Raw genomic sequence first — 20,368 nt, forward strand, 5'->3', positions numbered from 1 at the left:
CTGGATTTGCCTCATTTGCACTTGGGAGGACTTACTACTTCAACACTAACACTCCATTTATGGAACACCTTACACGTGAAAGAAACGTCTCACAGCGCTTGAATGAATGAGATGTATTTAATAATAATAATAATCCTTGCATTTGATATAGCGCTTTTCACGTCGGGAGGACGTCCCAAAGCGCTTATTTGAATGTAAGCGAAGGTTATATAGATGAAAGCATACTCTACGAACATGTTAGGCAGCCCACAAACAACTCCGAAGCAAGAGTGCTACAGACTGACGCATTGTGGGCACTGCTGCTGTGGGCAATGCTTCTGTGGCAGAAGAGAAGTGTGAGAGCAATGGGACAATGAGGGGACTGACTTGAATATTGCACCTAATTGGTTTAATGTGTTCAGCTTAGGATAAACATAGTTCTACTATTCGCCCTCATTCTATACCTTCGCAAAAATGCTGCAGAGTATGTGTTATCAGGAAAATAGAGGGATCCCATTGAATGATTTACATATCACTTGTTTAACCAGCAACAATGCAATGAGCCATGAAAAGCCACAAACCAGGAAAAATTACCTTGCTAGTTCCTGGACTCGCTTTGCGAGAACAGAAATGTGTTCGAGGCTTCGGATCCTTTATCATTTTCACTGCGATAGTACACAAGTTGCATTTGACTCCATCACATCCAAAGGCTTTCCTCAGGGCTTAATTAGAAATGTCAGTGAAGACGTAGATTATGGCTTTAACTTAATGAACCCTTTTTCAAATTTGACATATTGCAACATGATCTGCTTTACCAAATCACAGGCGCAAAAGAAATACATGATCTTATCTCTACTTTTCTATGTTAAATAAAGGAAAGATTCATCTCAACCTCATGTAAGTCCTGTAGTGGAAACACCTTTACAAGTCCCATTATTTGGTGGACTTTCAGAGAGTGCTTAGGTTTAGATTCCCTCTGCCTTTGATCCAGGTGAACGGAGAGGGAATGTGGAATCTTTCTCCCTCTTTTATATTCCCCTCTACATCCAAGTTTACCCCCAAATTTAACGGCTGTTCATTTCAATGTTTATGGGAGGTTGCTGGCACAATTAACTGCTGTAGTTGCCTCTATACCAACATTCACTTCATTTCTAATTAATTATATTACATAAAATGCGATGAGATTTTTATTATTTTTATGCAAAAAGCTCCCTTTAAATGCAACTTGCTGTTTTGGAGGCAAGGTAAATTCTGCCTTTTCAATCTTTCTTCCCAACTCCATAACTGTTTTTAAACATCATCAAATTTCCCAAAGCATCCGTGGACAGAAATCGTACCTGGATTGAAACTTACAACAACAACAACAACAAGATTCCATTTATTGAGCGCCTTGAAGGAAGAAAGGGAGGAAGCAAGGCGAAGGCACTGGGGGATAGAGTTCCAGAGCCTCGGGGCTGAGAGGCTGAAGGCCTGGCCACCGATAGTAGGGCGGTTGGGGCAGGGGATGTGGAGCAGACCGGAGCCAGAGGAACGGAGGGTACGGGCGGGTAAGTAGGGGGATAGTAGGTTGGAGAGGTAGGAGGGAGCAAGGCCGTGAATGGCCTTGTAGGTGAGGGTGAGGATCTTGAATTTGATCCTCTGGGGGATCTTACTCTATTAACGTAACATTTCAGAGTGTGCAAAATTTGGTAAATTGCTGAATACAGTTGTAACTCTGAAGCATGTTTCCTGTAGTTCATTTAAAAAAAACTTTCAAAAAAAGCTTCTAAATTAAAGGCTGTATTTAAGAATTTGACAAATTCTGAACACTCTGAAATTCTATGTCAATAAACCCAACTCTAGTCTCAGGTGCGATTTCTGTCCGTTGACCTCTTATAACTGTGGATTATATCCGGAACATCGGAATTGAGCCACATCGCTGACATGGAATTATTCTTGGATTTAAAAAAATTACTGGAAATTTCCCTTTCTGGATATGAGAGTGTTAATGTACAACTTTTTAGAGAGTGAATTGACAGTGTTCTGTAGTCAAGTGTGGCAGCCACAAAGTGAATGACCCATTTTATGTGGAAGATTATCGCCTGGGTCATGGGGAAAAACTTGCTTCTCTTTTTGAGTCATGCCGTTGGATCTTTATTGACCACCCGAAGAGGCAGACAGGATGTTTGAAAATGTGCCATTTTTGCAGTATTCTGGTTAGCCTGGACGAGGAACCTGGTTATAATAATATTAACAATAATCCTTGCATTTGATATAGCGCCTTATATCTTCGGGACGTCTCAAAGCACTTCAGAGAATATACTGTAAAATGCAGTGACTGTATATTCTATGGGACAAAACGTTAGCAAGTATACAGCCTTAGGGGAATGTCTAGACATGCCTCCTTTAAACACTTCACAGTATAAACGCAACCAGCTGAGCCAAAGAGTATATTCTCTTCTCTCTCCAGAGCTGGCAAATATCTACATGACATTCTGAACACAGCTGAATGGCCACTTTCATTTGAGTACCAACAGAGTTCACAGTGATAGTTTCCCTCTGTTGAGATGAAGTTGCGAACAGCACAAGACTCCAGGACTCATTTCTTTTGTTCCTGGTTTTCTTGGAATCCATATCATTTGTCAAGCGTAGAATTCGGAGCAGCATTCCTGCGGAGTTCCTCCCTACTCACTGCTCATTCTGTTGGCCCTCTGTTATTCCAGACATAGCTCCTTGGCCTTTGTTGACATCACTGATGCAGACCCATTGGCCATCCACCATTCTCCTTCCACAGGTTGCAGGGCATGTTCCCACAAACTTTGACCCAGAACAAGAGTGCTACCAACTGAGCCAAGGTGACACATAATATAATTTTACCGATGTCATATGAATGGATATATTACACACAATAATTAGCATCTCATTGGGTCTTGGTTTAACAACTCATCCAGAAGAACGACAGCTCTGACAATGCAGCTCCCCCCTGAACTTCACTGGAGTGCCAGCCTAGACTATGAGCTTCAGTCCCAATTCCCCAGCTTGAAATATAGATTTGGAGGTTTATGAATCTTTGCATTTGGTATAGTGCCTTCATGTCTTGGAGCACTCACAGGACTTTAACTTGAAGTACAGTGACTTTGAATATATAAGTAATCATGGCAGCCCATTTGTACACAGGCTTTGAAGTGAATTAAATTTTATTTGGGGGATTATTGGCCAGGACACAAGCCATAGCAATTAGGTAGGTTTTGTGCCATGTCAATCCCAATCTCTTGATCATCTTGATCGGAAGCAACTGTCAAGTCATGTGTCAGCATGAACTTATGGGCTTGAAAGCCAATTACATGAGAGCATCATACAGTTTGTTCTGTGTCTGGGAGTTCGAAGCACTATTCAAAGGGACTAAGATGAAGAGAAAAGTCTATGTGGTAGAGATTAATTAGCACAATTAATCTTAGCAGTTTTAATTGAGGTCTTCGAAGGTGGTGGTACACGCATTCATAACATCGAAGCTTGACTATACTAACTCTCAGCTTGTCGGCCTCCCCAACTTCTCCCTCCATAGGCTGCAGGTCATCCAGAACTCTGCAGCCTGTGTCCTCTCCCATACCAGGCTCCGTGACCCTATCACCCCCATCCGCGATCAACTCCACTGGCTTCCCATCACACACAGGATACAGTTCAACATCCTGTTCCTCACCTTCAAATCCCTCCATGGCCTTGCTCCCCACTACCTATGCGACCTCCAAACCACCTACTATCCTGCCCGCTCCCTCTGCTCAGCAGGCTCCGGCCTGCTTCACGTCCCCCGCCTTGTCTGCCCCACCATTGTAGGGCGAGCCTTCTGCCACTCTGTCCCCACCCTCTGGAACTCCATCCCGCAGTCCCTCCGCCTCCTTCAAGACCCATCCCAAGACACTCCTCTTCGACCGTGCTTTCGATCACCCTGCTTCCCCCCTGCCCGCCATCCTCCCCAATCCCAACCCCCAGCTCGGGTCCGAAACACTGATGATCCATCGCCTTAGGACGTCCTCCCAACGTGAAAGGCGCTTTACAAATGTAATTTGGTTGTTGTTTTAACGATGCAAAATTGGCAGTTGAACCATTAACATTGGAGAAGTCACTTCACATTCACTTGTACCACTTCAGGATCCATAACATGTCATGATACTCGCAATGCGGTTAGCCTCTGGTCAGAAGAATGTCCTGAATAAGAAATGGAGTTGGGATTTGGGCTGGGGTTGTGTTTGAGAGCTCAGGAGGCAATTCCCTGACTTGTCATATTAAGACTGTCAACTGCTTCATTTTTTTCTGGATACCAGTGGACTGAACAAACACAGCTAATTCAAACTGGAGACCTAAGCAAATCTATCTTCCCTCTTGTGCCTCTGAATGTTAGAATGACAGACATCAATGAATGGTTCATTTCTACTATAACAGATGGCTCATTTAATTTTCAACACTTCCTTTTTTTTAGTCTTTTACATTTCTTGGAAGGTGGTCTATGTATTACCATCACCTGGCATGCACTTTTCATTGTAAAATAAATACTGTACGATGGGTTTAGAAGGACAGAATGTTAGGGTAGATAATAATATGTGCAGCATCCGACAAGGTTCACAACTCGAGCAAGAGGAGCAAAAGGGTGTCTGTCTTTTTTTGAAAAAAACTCAAAATCCACAGTTTATTCATTTAGATTATTTGCAGGACATACTGTCACAAATTAGCTGCTACGTTTGCCTCATAGCAACTTTCCCTTTATATCTAATTCTCCTTCTGTATCATGCTTTGATTCTTTTACGCCATTTAAAAAAATGCAGAGAGACATAGATAGGTTGGGTGATTGGGCAGATAGGTGGCAGATGAAGTATAATGTAGGGAAATGCGAAGTCATCCACCTAGGTAGCAAGAACAGTAGAGCGGGTTATTTTTTAGAAGGGGAGAGATTGGAATGTGTTTGCGTCCAGAGGGATGTGGGTGTCCTTGTACACCAATCACAGAAAGTTAGTCTGCAGGTGCAGCGAGCAATTAGAAAGGCGAACGGTATGTTAGCATTCACTATGACAGGATTAGAGTATAAGAGTAGGGAAGTCTTGCTGCAACTGTACAGGGCCCTGGTGAGACCACACCTGGAATACTGTGTGCAGCTTTGGTCTCCTTATTTAAGGAAGGATGTACTTGCTTTGGAGGGGGTACAGCGTAGATTTACTAGGTTAGTGCCAGGGATGAAGGGGATGAGTTATGAGGATAGGCTGACCAATTTGGGCCTATATTCTCTGAAATATAGAAGAATTAGAGGGGATCTTATAGAAACCTATAAGATCATCAAAGGGCATGATAGAGTAGATAGTGGGAGATTGTTTCCGCTAGTTGGAGAAACTAAAACCATGGGTCACAACCTTAAAATCAGAGGCAGCCCTTTCGCACTGAGTTGAGGAAGATTTTCTTCACTCAAAGGGTGGTGAATGTATGGAACTTGCTACCCCAAAGGGCTGTTGACGCTCAGTCCTTGAACATATTCAAAACAGAGATAGATAGATTTCTTATTGCAAAAGAGATTAAGGGATATGGGGAGAAGGCAGGGTCAGGTTATTAGCTGGAGTTAGATTAGGAGATCAGCCATGATTGAATGGCGGGGCAGGCTCGAAGGGCTGAATGGCCTACTCCTGCTCCTACACGTTATGCTATGTTATGTGATTGATTGCGTATGCAATAAATAGTAATATAATACAATACAAAATTACATTTATAAAGTGCCTTTCACATCGGGAGGACGTCCCAAGGCGCTAGATAGTCAGGGATTTGTACCAGAGTGAGAGGAAGGTGCAGTCGAAGATGAGGGTCATGGGACGAGCCTTGAAGGAGGCAAGGGATGGAGTTCACAGGACAAACATCATACAAAACCCAGATGTGCCCTGAGTCCTACTTGGAGACCTAAAATACTTGGTATTCCCATTTGTTTTGAAAATCCTATGATTCCAATAACAATAAATGATATTCTGGAGTGCTCCATGTAGCTGTCATTTTAAAGTGTACTATATGACTCACTTATTCCTGCTTCTGTTCCAAGGAGGATTTTGAACTAGACTCAACGCATAAGATCTTGGATGCTGTTAGTTTGAAGATTTGGGGCTTCTTAAGTATACTTTGCACATGTTTGGCCACAGAGAAGCCTCTTAAACTCAATGCACTCTGGAGTATAAGAAGCGGCAATTTTACATTGCATTTATCCTTCATTGTTTAAATTTTACAGCAGTTATTCTTAGGTTTTTGTTAGTTTCTACCACAAGTTACACATTGAAATTCTAGCGTGCAATATTAAACTATATTGAGATAACCAGCAGTACTGCTGTTGTTGATTAAGTTGTATTATGCCAAGTGGCAATCGAATGCTGCCAAACTGTGAGTCGGAAAGACCAGTGCTCTGGCTGCTGGGAGTTACCATAATAGATGGGAGGAAGGTCTGCTTTGATCACACCCACAAACTAGAAATAATAATTTGATTTGATATAGCCTCTTATCATGTCTTCTAGATGTCTCAAAGCACTTCACAGAATATAGTGTAAGGTGAATTGACTGTATGTTTTGTGGGCGAAACACAGCAGCCAATTGCGTAAGATAGTGTCCCACAAACAGTCGTGAATTGAGTTACCATATTATTATTATTTTTTAAGATATTATTACCCCCGGAAAGCGATCTGACAATCGACTTACAACTGGGTTCCTACTTACTGCTAGTTAATCCAGGCGTGTGGAGTAAGGAAACTTGCCCAACGTTTTGCCCTGCCGGGAATCAAACCTAGATCCTCTCGATTGCGAGGCGAGTGCTCTAATGATTAAGCTACAGGACTCCACTTGTGATGGGCATCATATGATATGCATTTCGCCTACAAACTATACAGTAAATTCACTCTACAGTATATTCTGTGAAGCGCTTTGATATATATCAAATGCAAGTATTATTATTTAGCTTCATCTCTTTAACTTTGGAACATTGTATAAACCATGTTAGATCTCTTTTCCCCTCCCCTCAACACCTTGAGGGTTAAAATATAGGGGTAGTCTCTGGAGATCTCATTCTGTGTAGTTTTGTGCCTCAGAGACTGTTGTGAATCATTGTACATTGGATTTTCTGTATATAAGTGACAGACTGCCAAAAAATAAACAATTTGAACTTCTGAATGGGGAAAACTAGCAGTAATATTTTCCCTTCAATTCCTTTATTCATTTTATCACTGCAAGTAATATTCACAGGGCTTTTGTGATTTTACAGGAATGGCAAAAAATAACAGCAATATTTTCCCTTGATTTATTTTACTCATTTTTATTATTGCACGTAACATTCACAATGTTTTTTCTGATTTTAAAGGAGAACTGTTTTCACGACTGTTGTAATGCTTGGTGGTGGGAGAGAGGTTTAAAGTTTGGATGGTTGAATGCTTTGTGGGACCCAACGTGGTCTGTCTGCTGCGTCTTGATAGGTTGGCATTAGTGAAGGGCTTTGGGCAGACTTAAATTATGGGGTTGGAAATTCTGGTTTGTTTTTGTCTACTGTGCAGGATATTCTGTGCAATATGCCTCAAAGCAAACTGCTTGACACATATTTCAGCCGTGAAAAGCGCAATATCAAATGTAGGGATTATTATTATCTTCAGAGATCAGGGTACAGACTTTCTTCTCAGAAGATTAAATATGTTTCTTGTAATATCTGTGGACCTGTTGGCCCAAATGGCCTTGACTTGTTCCATGCATTTTTACATGTCACTTCATCTGGAAGTGATCTTGTTGACAGCGGCTCCTTAAATGTGAATGCTTTCACTCCCAACAACATTCATCACTTAGATCAATATAAAAAATGGGAATGTGATGGTGGGCGGAGGAAAGTGTTTATTCATACAGGAAGCACTTTTCATTTGGTGAACACTCAAAGCCAGTCAGGAACCTCGGTGTTCTGTTCGACCCTGAGCTGTCCCTTCTCCCTCATATCCGCGCCACAACTGGCAACGCCTTCCATCACCTCCGGAACATCGTCAGACTACGGCACTACCTCACCCCTCACGCTGTTGAAACTCTGGCCCACTCCTTTATCACCTCAAGGCTGGACTATGGGAACTCTCTCCTCGCCGGCCTTCCCGGCACCTCCCTCCATAAGCTGCAGGTCATTCAGAACTCTGCAGCTCGTGTACTGTCCCGCACCAGGCTTCGGGACCACATCACTCCCACCCTCACTCGCCTCCACTGGCTCCCCATCCCCAGAGGATCGAATTCAAGATCCTCATCCTCACCTACAAGGCCATTCACGGCCTTGCTCCCTCCTACCTCTCCGACCTACTATCCCCCTACTTACCTGTCCGTACCCTCCGTTCCTCTGGCTCTGGTCTGCTCCACATCCCCCACCCCAACCGCCCTACCATCGGTGGCCGGGCCTTCAGCCTCTCAGCCCCCAGGCTCTGGAACTCCATCCCCCAGTGCCTTCGCCGCTTCCTCCCTTTCCTCCTTCAAGGCCGGTCTCAAGATCTTTCTCTTTGACCGTGCCTTCAGCTCGCCTCTCGACTCTCTACCCCCTCCTCGCTCCCTCCCTTCCCTCCCCTCACCCTGACCATTTCCCCCCTGCTCGGGTCCTGACCCAACTGTACAGCGCCTTGGGACGTCCTCCCGACGTGAAAGGCGCTCTATAAATGGAATCTTCTTGTTGTTGTTCTTGAGGAGGCTGGTTTGAATAGAACCATCAGTCCCCACTCTTATTGGTGACTATTATAAGCAAATGGGATAATTTCGCATGTAGAATTTTCCTTTCGCAAACAGTTGAAGCCAGTCTCTCTCAAAAAAAAACCCACAGGCATGAGCTTCTAACTCAAACCAATTGATTGCATGTGCTTTTTGAAGCAGTTTTAAATTTACTATATGCTACTCTCTAACTGCACAGTCTGCCCCTGGATGTCTCATCTGTTTCCCATTTTGTAAAGTGCTGGGCTTCCTCATAAATAATATTTAAAGCTAGAGCATAAGTAGAAAGAAACAGTGGTACTCTTCACTGTTATATTCCTCAGTGGCTCATATGAAGCACTTGTGGGAATGTTTTCGTTGCTCTTGAAAATCTGTGTAACCTGCTATTGTGCTGAAGTGAGACTTCAACTAGCAAGAACAGCTTAAAAATGTGAAGGTAGTGACTTATTGATGTGCAATTTACCATTGGATGCTCCTCCATAACCAGAGAAACGGGAGTAGACGATTGAGCCTGATTTGCCATTCTATTATTCACCTTTTGATCCCATTTCACTCCATATCCCTTCTTTCCCAGATATATCCCTTTTAAACATACTAATTGATGACACTTATAGGGCAGTGTTTTCCACTTTTTCGCAACCTTTGTGCAAAGAAATGGGTGTAGAAAAGTTGATGTGATGATTACCACTGGTAACATCATTATATTGTCAATTCCCACTTCTGTCAATGTCACAGTGGATGCCTGGGTTAACCTTTAATTATGGATCCTGAGGTATTGTACTGCGTTTACGTTTCCAGTCACATTTAAAATTTTATACACCACTGCAATGTCCCCTCTGAGTTGTCCTTCCTCAAGACTGAAGATCTCCAACTCAGGTGGAATTTCTCCACATTGATGCCCTGAGCTAATAGAAATACTGTAGTTGGCACAGATGAAAGTGATTCTGCCAAATATCATGCTGCAAAAAGAAAATCCGTATTGCAAAAGTAAATAGACAGCGTCCTTACATGTTGGAAACAAAACAAAAAATGATTCAGCGGCCTAAAATTCCACCTAGCCTTAGCTTGAAAGCTCATTTTGTCTTAAAAATTTAGATCCTGCACAATTGTGGAAAATCCTTAACATTCATTTTTAATTTGGAAGCCAGGAAAATCAGTTAAGCCCGAATTTTTAAACAAATTGTCCACAATTCTATGGGACCTTACATTTTGAGACAAATATCGTCTTGGAGCCCAATATTAGGTGGACTTTTGGGCCTCTGGTTACTATTGATAGAGATATAATAATACGTGCAGTCTTGCACTTTCTAGCACCTTTGCACGTCGAGAGGACATCCCAAAGCCCTTCACAGGATATCCTGTAAATGGCAGTGATTCGGTGTGGGCATATGTGTGGGTGGGTGAGTGCCCACATACATAGTATTCAATGATGTACGTAACATTCACCTATTGAGGAAGAGCTTCATCCCCTAGCTGTGTGTTGGTTTACTCTGCTTCACCTGTGGAATGAACACTGCCTCTCTTTTTCCTGTGGATTCTCTCTTCGTGGTGAGCTGTTCCCACATTCTTTTATATGCACTGGGTTAAAGGCTGAGTGAGGTGCTTTTTTAATATAATAATTTTTGTGCCTGAAGCAGGAAGAACCCATATAGAATTCATAATTATTTTGTCTCCTGTGAGACCTTTTGTTATTAAGAGCACTCGTGCACAGCAAACCATTCACGTTTTAAAGCCTCCTTAGAGCAGGCTATTCCAATTTGAACAGGTTGGTTAAATTGAATGGTTTGCGATATTAAACATGATGTTTTAAGAATAAGTTTCAAGTGTACATGCTGCCGTGATGTTCTTTGTTAAGAAAAGAGTTTGGCTAAATTATATCAATTAAATTGTATCAGAGTAGGGGGGAAAAAACATAGTTTTGAAATGTCTAAATCGGAAGAATCTATCAGGGAACCTATTATCAGGACTATAATAGAATATGACTTGCTCTTCATTTTCACTTATTTTATCTACATTTTCTGAATTATTATTTAAAAAAAGGGATGTTGGCTGCTTTGATTGGAAATGTCGTTGCTTCCAAAAATAGCAGCGGCTGATGTGCCAGAAGCCTTTTGAACAATGTGGCTTCAAGTTGCTGATTCAGCACTCCAATTTCAGCTCCAAAACCTGCTTCCCCATTAGAGCTTTGCATTATTGATCAATTGATGTGGAATTTGAGTGGAAAACTTGCTTTCCCCAAGTCAAAAGTGAAAGGATCTTCAGAAGGAAATATTCATTGGTGACTTTCTTTTTTCCCCCATCTATTTAATTTAAGTGGCAGGTGGGATCTCAGAGGAATGTGGAATATATCTGAAGATGTTTTGATAAATGTGCGATACCTACTGCCAATCTTGTTTTAATTTAAGTCAAATGCACCTCAGAATCTGCTAACTGAATCAATGTTTCGATTGAACTTTTTGAAGGAAGCACAGAATTTGTATTCACCAATGCACAGTATTGTTCAGGCATGTAATCTTAAAACTTCACATCTTTTTTGTAAGGTAATTAGCAATATTGGTGCCTTTAATATCAAGCCGAATGGAGGCAGCACAATTCTGAGTAATTCCTCAAAATTGCATTAGGCCTCTTTCGCCAGATGTTACAGATCCTGGAAACTGTCCTGCCAGTTTATTAAACTGGTATAGTAATGTGATGGCTTTGCAGAGTATATGCTGTTGGGTAGAATCACATGTTGAGCTCAAGCTTTCAAATACAAACAAACCAGTACTTTGTATTGTAAGAGTAAGAATGATTGAGTACACAGCTGCATGTATTTTCATATAGATTGCAGCCATGCTTTAGAAATGACATGGATCGTTGAATTAATCTGTTATAGAGGTGAGCATTCAGTTGATTCTAGATTTTGTAAATGAGCTGTTAAGGAAGATTTTAAGATTACCTTTCCAAAGTTTTCAAGCTGATGGAGGAAAAATCCATCCAATCTATCTGTTCTGTGGTGAAAGTTTCCATCACCGGGGGACACAGGTACAATGAAATGAGTAAGTTAGGAGTACAAAAGAAGTCTGACAGAAATGTTATTTTCTCGTAAAGGGAAAGATTTTTGGAATAAGGTGCAGGGTTTTTGATTCATTTGGGAGAACTTTTCACCTCTGAGTCAGAAGGATTTAAAGTTGAGCTCTTAATCCAGGCTGACTGCAATATCGGATGAGTGGCGAATTGTTGAAGGTGCATGCTGTATATCAGGCATTCATTTTAGGAAAAGTGAAAATGCTTATTTCTTGAATCAAATATTGGGAGTTTGTAGCATATGTTTTCTTGTTGCATGAAGGTGGAACAGCTAGTGGTTTAACACACCGGTGTGATTTAGTACACTGATGTGATGTGACTATCAATCCAATATCAGTAAACATTGAGGATGTGGTTGGTCTGTAATGTTACAAATACTGCAAAAAAATGACCGAGCAGTAGGAGGCGGAGCAAAGGAGCAAGCTTATTTCTTTTTAATTGATGTTTATGAATACTATTTTTTACAACCCTGTCACATGTTAATGTTCTGTCCTAAACTTCTAATAAATAATAATCCTTGCATTTGATATAACGCTTTTCACGTCTTCTAGATGTCTCAAAGCGCTTCACAGAATAGACTGTAAAGTGAATTGACTGTATATTTGTGGACTTCTCTCACAACCCTATACTTGCAACCTCTTGACTGTCAAAATCAATGCTCCTCTGCTTATGGTCATAGACTTGGAGAGGGGCTGCGTGTGTCTGCAGCTGGAAACCTTACACTTTCTCTCTTCATCACTGTATAAGCAAGCACTGTGTTCTCTACCACAGTTGGAGGGGATGGGTTGGTATGCATCCATTACAAATAAGTGTGTGACCCAATATGGCCAGTTATGGATAAGCCATTGTGGTCAAAGGGGTTCTACATTTGATCCTGACTTGACGAAGGAGAGTAAACAGTCTCAACAGCTTGTTGCTCTTGAACTCCAGGCTGAATTACCAAAGTAAGGTCTCACTGTGTTCAGAGTCAAACTGTGTTTCAAAGCCAAAATCTGAATAACTCAAACACGTCTGCAGCAATCTGTGACAAGAGCAGATTTAGAACAAAATACTTTGACAGAGACTGCCTAAGATTTTATTTGAATTCGTTTTGAATGGAAGAAAAAGTTTTTAAAAATGCCATTGCTGTGGTTTATTGATAAATATCCATTCATTACATTTGCAGATGAAAGAGAAGATGTTCAAAAGAAAACATTCACAAAATGGATAAATTCGCAGTTTACAAAGGTAAGATTTTTATTGTACTGGGGAATGTGTGTGTGATCACTGAGTTTAAATCAGTCTGCTCTGCTCTTCATGTCTTGTGTAAGGTGTTTAATTTTAAGCGGTTTATAAAATGTTAAGCATCGTCTCTGAGAAAACAGAATTAAAGGGTGTGAGGAGTCAGCAGGAGATTGTGATTAGACTCGCAGAGGAAAACACCAGCACAGTCTTTAGGGGTCAAACACCTTTCTGTTTTGTAAAGTCTACGATTCTATTGTATGCAGTTATCATGTATTCTGTGATTATAAGGTTGCTCTGCGCATTCAAGAAAGGATACATTTGATGACTGGGTGGGGGACACGCTGAAGACAAATTGTCCTGAATAGGCTAGAGTTTAAGTTGAACTTGACTATGTTTCCAACTGTTCAATTAGGCACCTTGGAACAAATCCAAGATGTCCACATCCGACACCCTGCCAGCAGAATTAAAATGAAGGCTACTCCAATATTGATGCTGTGTCACTAGATGTTACTAGCACATTTACTAAGTATCCCATGCCAAGTGTAACGAGCAGGCTAAAGACATCTAAAGGTAGAATATCATTACTTCGCTAGTCTAACTGGTGAATTGAATTGGAGATCTCTGAGTGGATTCTGCGTTTCAGACTGTAACTGTGGTTGCAGGTATAATACACATTCATTGAGAATAGACAGCCAAGTTTGGGATTGTATTAGACTTTGGAGATATTTTTATCTACTTTTCCATCTTTTCTCCATATACCTTAGACTCTTCCCAAGTATCAATCTATCTAACTCCTATTTAAACATTCCATTATATTTTGCATCTTGAGCTGTTGTACATTTTCACAACTCTCTGCCTGAAGGAATGATTTTTGATCTCACTTCCAACAGCTTTAGCTCTAATATTAAGATTACTCCAGAATCAAAGTGCTTGTCTTCATCTCCTGACTCCCTGGAAGATTAATGTTGGTATAACTATGTCAGCAGTCCATTAAAACAGTCAGAACTCTCAATATGTGGAAAATATGGAGCAGTGAGTTTTGGTGCAACAGCAATATAGTGGGAAATGAGACAGCTCAAGGTTTGGTTATCCAGTAATACTTAGTCCAGTAATGAACTTGATAATGATTCCTTACAGTAGTAGCAAATGTTATTTATGTCACGCTCAGCATTTTTAAAAATGCTAATGAATATTGAATTTAGATACTTCTATATAAGTGTCAGCACATTTAGTTTGATTTAATTCTTCTTCCATTCAGTTGTTGCAGTTATAAATTTAGCTCTTCCATAGTGGAGTCCTTCGATAATCCATTTATAACTATAATCCTTGCATTAAACGTAGCATTTATCACATCAAAATATGTCGAAGCACTTGACAAGAGCTTTTTTTTAAGGTGTAGTGTATGTGTAGGCGATTGCTGTAGCCAATCTGCGTTCAGCAATGTCTCAAAAAACAGCCATGAAGTGAGTGGTCAATTTTTTATTATCTGGGTGATTGTTCTCCAGGATGTCAGGAGAAACTCCCCTCCCTTTTCGAACATGGGATCTTTAACAACCACTTGAACAGGGAGGTATGACATCAGTTTAATGTCTCATTTGAAAGACACTCCCAATAATACAGTGTATCTCAGCACTGTATTAATGCATCATTCTAGACTATAAGCTCAAAATCTTGGTGTTGGATTTGAACCCATAATTTTCTCAATCCGAGGTGACCAATTGATTGAATTGGGTGACATTCCTTCAAAAGAGAGAGGCACAGCAGTGACCTCGAGTAAGCTTCCTTCTTGAAATGCACCGGCTCTTTTGTAATATTATTGTTTTGTTTATTATGCTTTTGGCAAACCTATTTTTTCACATTTAATACAACAATTAAAATGTTCAAATCTACAGAGCATCCCCTCCACCATGACTAACAATCATGGACCTTCATCTTTTATCAGACAATCTCTTTATGCATGTTTTTAAACTAGAAATTGTGCTGACAGTCATGGGTAAATCTGCGGGTTTGTGTACAAAATACAAAAATTATAGTTTGTGTATTATACAAGGCTTTAGTGCTTCAACAGGACTGGGGTCACTCATGGTAGCCTCAGTTTGTGCCTCCATTGTGTAATTTTGATATATATTGTTTTTTTAAATGCATTGTCAGTGATTGTCAGCATGGATTGCTTCTTTATTAAGGCATGCTGACTTTGTCAGTGCTACTTTTATTTCTCTGAAAATTTCTCAGATATTGCTCACTGGAATGAGGGTCTTGGTGTCTTATGATATCACAAAGCTTATCTTCAAGGCTGCAGGGTCTGGATCAAGATGTGGTGATTACTTTATAGACCGACAATACAACAATACAGCATACAACATCTTAGCAAACTGACAGCACAATGAGGATGCTCTCTTGGTTTTTGCAGCCCTAGTGTTTGGAGAGTATTCAGAATAGTAAGAATAAGCTTTAGCTTAAGATTGATGTAATCTTTTTCCACTGAAACTGAACAGTTGATTTTGTGCATGAGTGTTTCAAAGTTATAACAATAATCCTTGCATTTGATATAAAACCTTTAACATTAGAGGGATGTCACAAAGAGCTTCATGGGATACACTGGGTGCAATACTCCTGTTTGGTGGGGGCAGGAAGGAGAGAAGTTGAGACTCTGAGATTAAATAACAATAATAATACTTGCATTTGATATACCGCCTTATCACATCTTTGAGACATCTCAAAGCGCTTCACAGAGTATACTGTAAAGTGTGGATATTGGAAATTCCTCAGAGGTCAATCAGTATCTGAAAGGAGAAAGCTTGGTTCCTGTTCTGGGCATTACACTTTACCAAACCTGAAATAGTGGGCGAGGGGAGACCGCTTTCTGGAATAGAGGAGGATAATATATTGAAGTCTTAATTTGCAATATTTTTTTCCAAAACGGGGGAGAAGTGTCAATTGCGTTTTATGTTTTCCTTCTAATTTCCATTTATGAAACTGCTAAATGTTGTTGGCCCGACTCAGTTGGTAGCACTCTCACCTCTGAGTCAGTCAAAAAGTAGCGAGTTCGAGCCCCAGTTGGGGACTTTGAACTCGTATAGTGAAGTCGTACACTGATATTCTAGTGCAATCCTGTGCTGTGCTGCATTGTTGGAGGTGCTGTCTTTCAGATGAGAAAATTCAATCAATGTCCCATCTGGATATTCAGGTGGACATTAAAATTCCTTTGGTAGGTTTCAAAATGAAAAGGGAGCTTTCCCCTGTGTCCTGGCCAAAAATTCCCAAATGAGATTGATCATTCATGTTTGTGAGACATTGCTGTGCACAGAGTGACTACTCCATTTGCCTATAAAGTACAGTATTAATACTGTACAGATACTGTGAAACGATTTAAAATGAAACGATTTGAAACATCCTCCTCACGTGAAAAGCGCTTTATCAAATGCAAGGATTCTGGTTATAAATGGTGATTTCTGAAAGCCACCAAAGTGCAAAAATAAAAAAGGCAGGAGAGCAAACCAGCTGATTGAGAGAAGCTGGCATTTCTGTGCAGTTTTGTGGCTCTGGAAATTGCAATTTAGACATTTTGGTAAATTGGACCCCGGCCCCATTAGGAAGAAATTTAAAACTGACAACATCAAACAGCAGCTCATGGGCTATTAACAGATCTGTTAATTGATTTTGTTTAGAAGTTATCAGCAGATCTGTTAATAGACCAGCAGCTGCGTCTGAATATAATCATTTTTATTGCATAAAAAATGACCACATCAAGAGGTGGTTGACTGAATGTAAAACCCAGTCAAGCCTGAAATGTAACCTGTCTTTCTCATTGAGATGATGATCAATATACTGTGGATTTCCAGTAATTTGGTTTCTATTTAAAATTTCCAGCACTCTGTTTTCCTTGTTCCACATAATATTGATAATAATAATCATTGAATTTGATGTAGCACTTTTCACATTGGGAGGGTGGCTTAAAGCACTTTGCAGGATTTACTGTGAAGTGTATTGTGTATTTTGTAGGCAAAGTCAGCAGCCAGTTTTATGCTCAGCGATGTCCTGCAAACAGCTGCAAAGTGAATGGCCAATTTTATTTGGGAGATTGTTGGCGAGGACACTGGGAGTTGAGTAACCAGAAGCTGCGTGGATAGGGGGTTGAGGCAGCAGGTGGTGGGCTTCATCTGGCTTATGGTGTGGGAAAGGGAGGAGGGAGAGATGGGCACAAAGGAGTGTAGGGTGGGGTGCATGGTAGGAGAGGGTGATGAAGGAGGTATGGGGGTGCTGGTAGGCGACATCGGTGGGAAGGAGGAGGCAGCCAGGCGAGTGTTATCTATCTTAGAGATAATGAAGTTCAGGACCTCTTCGCACTTGGCATCTGAAGTGAAGATCGAGGGTACTTGAGTGGGGGTGTGGAGGAGGTGGTGGGTAATGAGAACATGATCTGGGAGGTTATTTTTGGCCTTGAGAATGACCTGTAAATAGAAGTATCGTTTTCAAGAATAGGAACTTGAGAAGGAAAACCTTGCAAGGATGTGGGGAAAGAGCTGGGCAGTGGGAGTGATTGGGTAGCTCTTCCAAAGAGCCGGCATGGGCACAATGAGCCATATGGCCTCCTTCTGTGCTGTAATACACAGATTCTATGATAACAGAGGAAGGTATCCAAAGCAGATATTTCACACATCGGAAACTTACACATAATACTTTTATTTGAGAAAATACCCACTCTAGTGAACTCGTCAGATCATACCATTTCTTCCTCACTTCCTTTGCATTTTGGAATTTTTCAATCAGATGTTGGCCCTCCTGATCACTTTCTTGAATACCAGCTACCTTTCCAGCACCCTCAAACGGATCCTCCTTGTTGGTCATGACACCTTCCACTAATTCCTCCCCTAGTGCCATCATCTTGATATTCTGTACTTCACAGCTGTATTGCTGCCTACCTGTGCTATTTTTACATTTATGAGGTTGTTGAGCAAATAGAAACACCTATCAGGACTCATAATTGACGCTGTTTCCATTAGCTCTTTTTATGGTGCTACAACTGAAGGCAGTATTAAAAACCTTGTATAAGGGCAAAATATTAACACTGCGACAATGCTTTCAATCCTTGCTTAACTATTACACAAGATCCTTTCTTGATTCGCCATGGAATTATATCCTGTGTTTTTTTACAATCCTGTCATATCTGGCAATTTTAGTATATGTATTATCAATATGTGCCAATATTTATTATCATACATTTCATAGTAATAATAAAATAATAATAATCCTTGCATTTGATATAGCACTTTTCACGTCTTCTAGACGTCTCCAAGCGCTTCACAGAATATACTGTAAAGTGAATTGACTGTATATTTTGGGGCGAAACACGGCAGCCAATTATGCGTAGCAGTGTCCTACAAACAGTTGTGGATTGAATGACCAAATTATTTTTGTTTTGTTTGAGGGATTATTAACCCCGGAAAAGCGATCCACCAATCGACTAACAACTAGGTTCCGACTTACTGCGAGATAAACAGAGCCATGTGGAGTAAAGAAACTTGCCCGATATTTTGTCCTGCTGGGAATCAAACCCAGGTCTTTCGCTTGCGAGCGAGTGCTCTCACCACTCAGCTACAGGACTCCACAAAGTAATTGCTGTTTGTGATTCATCTGCCGTGTTGCTAAGTGTATTAAGATTGCTGAATCATATACCTCTCCTGTGAATGGGCTGCTTTCCCTGTACAACATGTTTTTCTCTGTAAACAAGCATTCGAGTTTTAATGATGTTATCAAGATTATTTATGAATATTGTGCACAGCAGAGATCCCAGGACTGACCCCAGAATATTCTGCTGCCCACAGTTGTCCAATTAGAAATATGGCTGTTGAGAATTACTCTTCCTTTTCAATTATTTAACCAAATTAGCATCAAATTTATATTTTATCTTTCTGCCAGAGGTACTTCAACTGCAAGGTTTTTGTACGCAGTTTTCAAGTAGCGAAGTAATCCACTCTCTTACTTTTTTATCGTTGTCAGCTGAGTTTCTGATGCAAGGAAACCCATCACCATGCTTAAAAGACACCAAACTTATTTACGGTGTCTTCCACACATGTATGGTTTGCATTCATGGTGTGAATTACGCACTCTCTGTTCAGAGAGTTTAGGCACAGGTTGGCAAGAGCCAAGGCTTAGAGACCCTGGAGTCTATTGGGATATTGCAGGATTTTGCAGTAAAAATATGCAGCTTACCCTAATCTTCCAGTCCCCAACAATTCCAAAGAATGAACTTGTCTGTCATAAACTGCGCCAGCTCAAGACTTTTGCTTTTAATTTATTATTAATAACTTGCCTTATTTTGGTAGATTTTAATAAATGTTTTTCCTCCCAATGAGAAGGCAATTTAAGAGGCTAATCATTCACAGGATCATATCACATAAAACAGAGGGTATAATGTTAGCTGGTCTCTGCTTGGTTGACAATACTCCAGTATTAAATCAGTTGGGAAAAATTCAGGCACAGTTCCCTCTATTTCTTCCCTCACTTCTAGAGTATATTCAGTCTGATGTCATAAATACTGCAGTTTTTTTATAGTTCATTTCATTTTAAGAATCCTGATTTTCTCCTTGAATTTGCACAAACTAAACCTCAACAACAACTTACATTTATGTAATATCCTTCATGCAGGCAGCATCTCTAAGTGCTTGACAGTAGCATGGCTTGATGCCGAGCCAGAAAGAGAGGGGAGTTGACTGAATGTAAAATTAGTCGATCAAGCAGAAAAGCCATAACCCACTTCTGCACAGAAAACTTGGAAAACAAATTCCTGCCATATGGTACATGTGTTACTTTCTTCTATTTCTTGTTCTACTATTTTTATTACCTCTAATGTGCTTTCAATATATTTTTATATTTTTCATTTCGTCCTGAATTATTGTTTTAGTAGTTTCTAATTCCATTTCATGCATTTCCAATCTCCTTTCTTTATAATGTCCTGAAGCTTGTTTTGAAGAAAAAAGTATTTGTAGTTTCTCTTTTCTTCTGTTTAATTTTCGTATGCAATCACTGCAGTCTAGATTTTGAATACAAGCCTAATTCTATGCAAATACAGCATTTAATTTGCAGCCATACCAACCAATATATTTGATATATCTTGTTCACCCTACTTCAACCTTTGTGCTTTAAAAGCACGTTTTCTGAAGACTGCTGTTTTCTCCCCCTTTTTTGCTTCTATCCTTATCACAATAAATTTTCAATTATATTCGGATGTCTGGGACTCGGATATCATTGTGCAGAGCATTTTTAGTTTTCTAACAAAACCAATGCATGTGTTTCCCCAACTGTAAGTAATGGGTAGATTACAATACAAATTTACATTTATATAGCACCCTTTAAGTTGGGAACACATGCCAACACTAAAGTTCAGACATTC

The 20,368-nt window shown here is 40.4% G+C and overlaps 1 protein-coding gene across 1 annotated transcript in view; it reads left to right on the plus strand.

The window, feature by feature from the left end:
• Positions 1–20,368, plus strand: part of LOC103186406 (dystrophin-like) — a 775,626-nt gene that overhangs the window by 82,694 nt on the left and 672,564 nt on the right. The window contains 1 exon segment of the mRNA XM_042334068.1: positions 12,917–12,978. Coding sequence (XP_042190002.1) covers positions 12,917–12,978 — 62 coding nt within the window.

Source organism: Callorhinchus milii, unplaced genomic scaffold, assembly GCF_018977255.1.
Source record: "Callorhinchus milii isolate IMCB2004 unplaced genomic scaffold, IMCB_Cmil_1.0 Scaffold4, whole genome shotgun sequence".
Lineage (NCBI taxonomy): Eukaryota > Metazoa > Chordata > Chondrichthyes > Chimaeriformes > Callorhinchidae > Callorhinchus > Callorhinchus milii.